The sequence below is a fragment of the Cyprinodon variegatus genome, unplaced genomic scaffold (genome assembly GCF_000732505.1).
Source record: "Cyprinodon variegatus isolate N-32 unplaced genomic scaffold, C_variegatus-1.0 Scaffold390, whole genome shotgun sequence".
Taxonomy (NCBI): Eukaryota; Metazoa; Chordata; class Actinopteri; order Cyprinodontiformes; family Cyprinodontidae; genus Cyprinodon; species Cyprinodon variegatus.
The window spans coordinates 242,579-252,248 of record NW_015150843.1 but is presented as its reverse complement, the minus strand read 5'-3'; the positions used below and the strand labels follow the sequence as shown (position 1 = coordinate 252,248).

The 9,670-nt window shown below is 35.1% G+C and overlaps 1 protein-coding gene across 1 annotated transcript in view; it reads right to left on the bottom strand.

Annotated features, from left to right (window-relative positions):
- sppl3 (signal peptide peptidase like 3) overlaps positions 1-4,432 on the bottom strand; it is a 31,185-nt gene extending 26,753 nt beyond the window's left edge. Inside the window, exon 1 of the mRNA XM_015387308.1 lies at positions 3,959-4,432. Within this exon, the coding sequence (XP_015242794.1) occupies positions 3,959-3,984 (26 nt within the window). The 5' untranslated portion in view covers positions 3,985-4,432. The remainder of the gene's footprint in view (positions 1-3,958) is intronic.
- Positions 4,433-9,670: the final 5,238 nt, after the last annotated feature.

Genomic DNA, 9,670 nt, shown 5'->3' with positions numbered 1-9,670 from the left:
CGCTGAGTAGTCACGTGAGGATGACGTCACCTGAAAACCCCCTATTAGAATAAAGGGCTGACTAAAAATGAATGTAAACATGTCAGTCAGAATATTCTCACTGGATTTGGCTAAATGAAATTGTAATCTGCCTGAGAGATTACCACAATTGAGAATTGGATCAGCATGCAAGTAATTCAATCGATTTGTGACATTTTATGCATTTAAACATCACTACTGTTTTGCTTTGGTTGCACCACTGGGGGGCATGTTTTTTTTAGTTTTTTTCCTAACTGGTTCCCTTTTGTCTTTAGCCATTGAACACTAACTTGCACAATTATTTGTTTATTGATAATATCTTAAGAAAACACAAAAGATGCATCGCATTTTGTATGATTTTATTAGCTCTGTCAGTCCAAATGTTCTATTTTGGAAGGATATGGAAATTATTTTTTGTGAGAAATAATATATTAATATATCTAGGAATCAAATATTCAATTATTACAATAATAGTTAGTCACAGGCCTAAACATAACACAAGGCTTTTAGCTAGCCATGCGTACAACTGTACACTATATGGCCTTTACTGAAAAAGGACAAGTTGTACGGCCTGTTTTCCCAACAGAAACTTCGCTCAAATGTTCATAATTCACCAATCCGGTCTTTACTTGGCTGCCATCTTGAGTTCCCCTTCTAGTGTAATCTCGCGTTAAGTTCACATCTTGCGAATCATGAGAGCTGCATCCTATTGGTTGTATGTCAGCTTGACGCAGCATGAAGGGGCGCTGTTATTGGTGGAATAGCCAATAGCCCTAGGGACTATTACGTTGCGCTGCAAACACGTAGGCTTGAAATGTTGAAAAATTTACGAAAACTCATCAACTGATAAGTTGATTACGAGTTTTTTTGGTTCCTTGGGACAATATTGTCTGTTAGTGATGGGTTCATGAGGCGTCATGAAGCCTTTCGACACATTTGCAAACTGTATTGATATTGTATCGATACTGTGTCACTGAATACTGACACCTGCTGGACATTTAATATTCCTACAGGCAGCCTCTTTGACAGACCAAACTAACACTGATTTCATGACCTACAATATGATTTATGCCATTTTTTCCTATAGTGTATTATTTCATATCTATAGTTTGAATTGAAAATGTTTGACATTTTTAAATGCAGTCCATAAATGTGAACATACAACGGGAAAGTGAACATGTGAATATGGATGTTTGCGGACCACGATTTATTTATTTAATCTTTTTTTAACATAACTGATAAGGAGTTTGTGAATTTGGAGAAAAATAAGAGAGGAACAAAAGGGAGAACAACGGAGAGAGCAATCTCCAGCTTCTTCAAGAGCAATCAGGTAAGAAATGTGACTTGCATAAAATGTTGTGGTAAAGACTAACAACATTAAATTATTAATCACTGGTTTCAAACTGGAATTACTAGGGATTTCCAGCAATATTAATTTAAAGTAAGGTATCAATTTAGAACTCTTATTCTCTTTCTTATTGTTCTTTCAATATGTACTAGATATATTTTTTTGTGAGTGTGCTTAAAAGAATTGAATTCCAAATCTGACAGTTAACAATTCCAAGACCAGCAAGGATTATATTCCATATTAGCCACCCCATGCATATTGTCCCCTACCAAGAAGGACAATTGTCATTCAACCCCATGTAGCTCGTGCCGCTGCGCAAAGTCTGACGTTGTGGTACACCAAGGTGTACAACCTATGAAATATTCCAAGCTAAAAGCCTGCATAACACTGACTATTACATTATTAAATATTTTCAGTTAATTTATTTATTCATATTTTGGCACAAAGAATTTACAGGAAAAATGAAAAGAAAGTAGTTTACAAATTCTCAAGACCTCACTGTGCCAAATATAGTCCCTTTGTGCTTGAGAAACTGTCAAACTTCCCTGATATTAAGCTGATATCAGCAGTAATTAGTCAGGCTCTCTAATCAGGCAAACAACCTGTAGAAGGACTCTCTCCCTACCATCTGTTGCATTCCAACTGCAGTTTTAAAACAGCGTTACCAAAGAACCAGTTAGTAGTTTCAAAGTGGGAGCAGTTGCCCCTGGGGACAGGGCCTCAGAAAAATTAGAGAAAAATATGGAGAAAAAAAAAAGAAAAAAGAAAAGACACCTGAAAAAAATTATGTTTTTATAATCATAAAATATAATATTTTCTAAACATTGTCATCACTATTATGTACATTTTTTTATTAAATAAAACTTGTGATAATTTTTGAGGGAACATAATACGGTTTAGAATATATGTCAGGTTATATTTTTACCTGACAAATGTGTTAGTCAAACTTTAATGGGGCCATTGCATGGAATGATTTTGGAACCCCTGGAATAAGTAAGAGGTACAAATAAAGATTTCCTGTGTGTTTTTTATGGACAGAAATATTTCTAGTCACATTTTTTTCTGTATTGGAAGGAGGGAATAGTGTTGCAGCCTTTTATGCATGTGGCTGGCAGACAGGGATGAATGGGGTGCAAACATCAAGTTCCACCCAACCAGCAACACCTTCTCAAGCATCTTTTAACAGAATGTTAAGCCATACATACTGTAAAATGTAAAGGTGTTGTGGATTATGAAACAGTATGTTTCCTTAAAACCTCTGTTTTGTTATACACTGTAAATAATAAAAAAAACTTCAGTGTACAAAAATAAAATCAGCTATGTCTTAAAAACTGTTCAACTGAAAAGCAATGGAAAAAGAGGATGCAAATAGGAAATTATCACTTTGCAACTGTAGTTCAAAAATGCAAGAACTGAATTGGGCAAGATAGCCCTCAGATTTGAATGGAAACTTACATCCAAACTTCTGCTTCCAGCTGTTGTTACTTTGAATGAGTCAATATGGTAAATAGTTGCAATCCGCCTCATCTTTGTATAAATATTTTCAAGTAAACAAATAGTACTTTTGATAGGACAGTATTTTGTTAACTTTTTAGGATGCATTTTTCTGGCTGACCTACTTGACTTACTCTCTCTCTTGTAAAAGATATTTAGTTAAAATGGCAATTCTGGTTAAATAAAGTCTGTAAATGAAGGCTGCATATTATACTAGTGATCATTGAGAGGTTATGGGAAAGTCTTGTAAAGTAATTTCTGATTTTCTTTTGTCACTATTGGAAGCAAAGATACCCAGACTCAACCCTTTTGTACCATTAAAGCGACATTAATCAACTGATCGATAAATCAGTTTTATGATTATGTATTCTTGGAAACATCACTCTCCCTGCTTACTTAATTTGCTAAATCTACACTTCCCTAAACAATCTCAATCAAAACAACCAACAGCTAAACTGGGACATATTTCGTATCAAATCTAAAAACAAAGTCAATTTAAAACCATAGACCTTTTTATAGTAGATAATTTGAAGTTTTTGTTGCGACTGCGATGCTAGATTAGCATAACCTTTGTTATTGTGAGCAGTGGCTCGACGAAAAAAAAAATGCTAGCCAGCTAAGTCGCTAGCTTAAGAACCTGCATTTATTGAGCAGATACTGCCGTTTTTTCCGTCAAATCTGTCGTGTTTACAGGAAAAAACATCACATATGCAACCAGCAAACCCAAATAGCACTCCATTCTATTTACAACACAGATAGTTTCCATTCCATTTTGAATAACATTATTCGGTTTGACCGCAGTTGAATAAAGTTAGCATAGCATTAGCCACCGCTAGCTAACCAGATGATCGGAAATATAGTTACATTTAATAATATGGTTTATACGTGTTCGTACAGGGAAATAAATACATTGGAAATGAAAACAGTGGTGTATTTGTGGAGTGACAGGTGTATATTTAATTGTTTTTTTGTTTTTTCTGACAGAGCGTAGTCTGTGTTGGCAGTGGCAGCGGCTAATGTTAGCAGCGTCTAACGTTAGCAGCGGCTAATGTTAGGCAGCCGCTACTAATCGGTAGCGAAACGGCTGTGCGCACTCACCAGGATGAGTAGCCTTGCTCCGCCATATCGCCGAAAACAGTGGGTTTCGCGGCTGCGGCTAACAGATTCAGGTCCCGGTGTCAGCCCGCTGGGACCCGGGAGTGAGGGGTCTCTGCTTCTGCTTCACAATCCGACGTTTTAGCTGATTCTTTTAGGTGAAAACATGGTGATACATCCCGGCTGCAGCTAGTGATCACTAGCTGAATTTCGTGCAATTGAGATGAAAATGATGTTTTGCTATCGTTAGGTGGACAAGACAAAGAACCCCGAGGAAAAAAATTAAACTAAACAGATGGTATTTTCGTTGCTTTCGTTAGTGACCTGCCGTCATTTCAGCCGAGAAGGCTCGGTCTGTAACAACGCTACACCCCCTGTAGATCCATATTCTGTGCGATCATGTATCCAGAATAAATTCGGATAGTCCTCGAGTCTGCAGCCCTAGCTGGTATGGAAGACGCTTAGCTTTGTTTTCTATAGCGAGTCCGCGGGAGCGCGCACTAACGCCGAGCTGTAGAGTGGGACGAGCACCGAAACGCTGTCATCCACTGAGAACGATTGCAATAATTTCCTTTAATCTGACAGCAATACAGCCTCCCACTGAAGCTTGTATATTAAATGTATATGTGTGTGTACATATAAATTATAACTGGAACATTGCCATTTTTTTTTAATCCAAAGCCAACAAACCCTGACTTCTATGGAAGCTCTTAAACTAGTATATCTGTGGAGATGAAATACTTAATTGGAAGAGGATATAATGGAAATAATAAACCATAAAAAAACAAAAACAATAAAACAGCTGCATTGGATCTGCACTTTTGAGTGAAAGTAGGATAAAAAATGGAAACAGATAAAATATCACAGACACGGCTTAGAATTGATCATTTCTGGCATAATATATTGTGTATTAATATAAACAGATACAATATTTTTTAAATTGTTGAAATATAATGTAAAAAAGATAATAAAATATTAGTTAATGATATAAAATGCTGGAGGAAATGCGAATTTCTAGTTACTACTATCACAAACCAGGTAATCATCGAGAACAATAAAAATAGTTCATGTAAAAAAAAACAAATTGGTATGAGTGGAAGTTACTGCTAGAAAGCTATTATCTAAACTGGCTAAATACAAACCTATTTCATTCTGGTTTTTATTAATTAGCTGTTCAATACTCAAATGGGACTGCAAAAAAAAAAGTATAAAGAAAATTTAAAAGAGATCTATATAATTAAGATTTTCATGTATCCTGTGTAATGGGTGTAAATCACATTGTAGGTTGTTTACATTAAATTATATTTGTGGTCAGTTAGAATAAATAAACTTTTTCTTATGTGCTAAAAACCAGAATAATGAAAGACTGATTTTGAAAAGTCCTTTTACAAATTTCTTCAAATAAAATCTTTTAGTACTTTTTTATACAAGCTTCTGATGGACAGTAGATACTTTCATACATTTGTGCCAAAGCTTCTGCTATCTTGCTGATGTATTGAGATGTTTCAATATTTCTGCATAACTTACTTTTATATTTATACCCTGTGTTTTGTGAAGTTAATCAGTTTGGTTCCTTCGGAGGCAAAGCGCTGGACTACATGGTGCTGCCCTCTAACTCCACCATTCAATAATACTTAGGTTAGTTTCCTAAAGGTCTCTTTTCCTGAATATATTGATATTGTTATGGCACAAGCTTTAGCCAGAGTGAGTAAGAGTTGGTATCAATTTTAGTCCAAACCATGCTGAAACACAAAAATTGGTTCTGATCTGAAGAGTGTAAGACTGCTGATGCAGTTTATATTCATGTATAAATGTTTTAAACATTGTAGGCACCTGAAGTAGGCAAGGATAATGCACACACATACATTCAAAGGCGAGCCCCTAGTTAAGTCTAATGTTGCTGAATAACCTGTAAGAACTTTGCAAAACCATCATCATCTGGATTTCCACTAATAGATTACAGGCAGAGCAAAAAGAAAACAAGAGAAAACAGCTATACTTTTTCTTTGTATATTTGAAGATGTTTTGCTCTTTGTAGTAAGAGCGTCTTTAGTTTAAATTTTTAATGGACAAAGCAAGTAATGGAAAAACTTCCTATCTGAGAAAAATGTGGTTCGGCTTCTTATCAAACCCATATGACCGTTGGTAGGTTCTTATGCTAAATTAACTATTGATAGGAAGCATCCAGCTTCCTTTTCCTTCCTCCTCCCTTACTGCTAGAATCATTCGGATGGTATATATCATGAGCTGTTGCATTTCCTGTTTAGCTTAAAAGTACTCACCAATTTGTTGTATTCCACTTGACCCAACATAGAAAAGAGGCATTTCTTTGGACTGATGACAAGGCAATCCACACAAACGCCAGAGAGGAGAAAATGTGTTGATGAAATATTCACATTTAACTGAATAGCTTTCATACAATAAACTGAATAAACGTTCCCAAACAGGAAAGCCAAGTTTATTTATATAGTTCATTTCAGTATTAAGACAATTAGATTGCTGAATTAGTAACCTGGGGACAATTTAAGTACAGCTGTGTGTCATCTGCATAGTTATGGTATTTTATCTTTAAAAAAAAAATTACAATATGAATTAGGGGAAGCATGTAGATGTTGAATAGGAGGGGCACTAAGATGGATCCCAGGGGAACGACACATGGGAATTCTGTGGGTTATGATGTATAGTCACCAACTTACACATACGTCCATGTCCACCAGTCCATTGCTATAGCTACAAGACCCAGTTTTCCAGGTGCTCTAATAAAACGGAGCATCAACTATGTTCACTGCTGCACCAAGGTCCTATAATACCAGCACTGTGGTTCTTCCAACATCTGCATTTATACAGATGTAACTGAAAACTTTGACAAGACCAGTCTCTGTTCTGTGGTTACTATGGAAGCCTCACTGGAAGACGTGGAAGTGGCTGGTCATTGATAGGAAGGTGTGTGTAACTGCAGAAACGGCTTTTAAATAAAAAAATCTTAATGACTAAGAGGAGGTTTGAGAGTGGGCCTGTAGTTCTGCAACCACAGCTTGCTCTTTTTTAACAGCTGTTAAATAACTGTTGTTTTTAGGCCCTGGGGAAAACACCTGACTTATGTATCACTTCAGTTAGGTTAGACATTATGACAGGAAATGCTTTCTCAAGTGAAGTTGTGGCTAAGAGAATAAGACAGCAGCAGGAAGAAGTTTTTGCATATGATTCCTTATATGCAGGTATTTGCAGTTTACTTGGTGAAATTGAGAAATTTGTTCAAAGTTATTTCTAATTGGATACAACATTGATAATTTACCTGATACTGATGAGCAGACTGCACCTCTAATCTTTTTATATTTATCAATGAAGTAGTTAACATATTAATCACAGGCCCTGATACTACACTCAAAGACACTTTAACCTTTCGACTGTTGCACATAAAGCATTATTAATGTTCTTGTTTTCTTAGGTTTTTCAATTTGAAGTTACAACTTTAAAGACTCTGGATGTCATAGTGAACCTGTATTCCAGTCTTTGCCACCTGCGTTCAGTCTTTTCATTTCTGAATGGTGAAGCTTTTTTTTTTTTTCATTGAGACTTTTCTTTTCAGAAATGTCCTTCACTTTAAATATAGCAGTGGAATCAGTGATATTGGAAATTTTAGAATGAATGTTATCTACAGCAGCAGCTTATCTACAGACTTACAAGGCAAAGTCGGGGTAGAACTGCACATTTGGTTAGAAGTTTTAGCAGTGATAAAGATGTGTTTTCTTATGTTCTCTTTTCAGCTAATTGAGTCATTGGAAATTTTGCTTTAAGAAATAACAGAAATCTCAGTGGGCAGGTTATAAATATTTCTGCTTTCACCTCCTTATCATGTTGATGAGACTCTTATCTGACCAGGAAGTTTTTGGGATCTGCCTCAACCGGGCTTTTTGTAGGCAGGGCCTAAGTGTTATTTTTGGTCAATTGCAGGAAAGTGTGAATATGCATATTGGTTTGATACTGAGTGGGAACTAAGTGCAGGCCTGGGGAATTAAGTCCGGCTATTTAGTTTTTCTAAAAATATTTCTGGATTTACAATGTCCTAGTTGACTGTAAACCTTCACAAGCAAGTTTAAAGGTAAACTAATCGTTTAAAAGGTGTTAACTTTGAAGAAAGTCCTGCAAAATAAAGGTAAAGAAGGAGAGTTCTCATTGCTGCTACTTTTAGGTAATGGGAATCATTTCAGTAGTCCTAACTGGCCTACAAAAGCCACGCTGCTTCATATTTATATTTTTTTTTAAAACAAAATCTGTAAATATATTCTTTATGTAGCTCTTGTGTGTTGACCAGGGATATTCTCACCATGCTGCAGAAAGCAGCTTAAGATGAGCCTGTTCAAAAACTAATAAACAGGCTTCACATAATATAGAAATAATTTTTTTCCCTACTGCATTCACTTGTATTTTAAAAATTAACTACACGAAGGCCTCATATATTAACCCTTAGATTGTCTTTAAAAAAATTTCACAAAAACTGAATGAAATTCAAATTTATTTGTTTTTAAGTCTCTAGATAGGACTACATTAGGGTTACAGTGATACAATAAATTAAAACATGACATAAATACCTGCTAAAATATCATGCCATGGTATTGTGTTAAATAATGAAAGCAGCTCAGTCTTAAAAAATGATTTTAATAACATGAAAAACTCACCTTCTCTAGGCTTCACATGGAGCACGCTTTCTCAGCAGAATCACAGACACTAGGTACATATTAAAATAAATAACCCAAATAGAACAAAATCTCACCGTATTTTATAGACTGCCAAAGTTTTGTTCTTTAAATGTGCACACAATCCAGAAATCTAAAATAAACAGTATAGAAAATATGCAAACAGCACTTGATTTTAGTGTCAACACTTTGACTATTTAAAATTATATCTGGATACAATGTTTGATTATCAGTTACTATGTGGGTATATTAATATCATTTTAAAGCAATCTTATTGAAATAGACCCCATTATTGGTTATTTGCCGGTACAAGCTAGACTTTTTATATCAAATCATTTACATTCACTATTGATATGGTTTGATACATTTAGAAACACATGTCATATTGTTGTTGTTATTAAGTCAAGATAAAATCTAAAACCTCTGCTGAAAACAAGCTAGCTTATTCACATGCTTCTGGTTACATCACACAAGACGTCAACTAATCAGTATCTTTTTCCTGTTTATTCACATGGTTTTGATCAAATTTCTCCTTTCTCCTCAGCATGAGTTTTAATATTCTGCATGTCTGCAGAAAAGCATCAGAGCTGTATATAAACACACTGCATGAATTTTAACAACATAGAAGGAGCCTGTGAAGCAGCCAGATTGGAATGATCCTTTTTTTATATTATAAAAGACTTCAAATTACAATTTTATTTAATTTTGTGAAATTAAATTGCTTTGGTTGATGCGTATTGTTACAAGGATTTTCAAGTGCCAACTTTTGCTTTCAGTTAGCCTAATGCATGTCATCAGAGCTGTGCAGTTTCAAATAAGTTTGAAGGCCTTGAAAATCATATGCCAGCTGTATCCTTTAGCCTTCTATGATATCATTTTATCAGCAGTTTCTTTTGTGTGAATTTTAAATAGTTTATTTTTAGTGTACATTTTGATAGAAAACAATAGATAAATGTCATAGTTTGTATCTTTCTTATCTAATATTTGAAAAGCCAGGGGAGACTGAAGATGGTCTGTT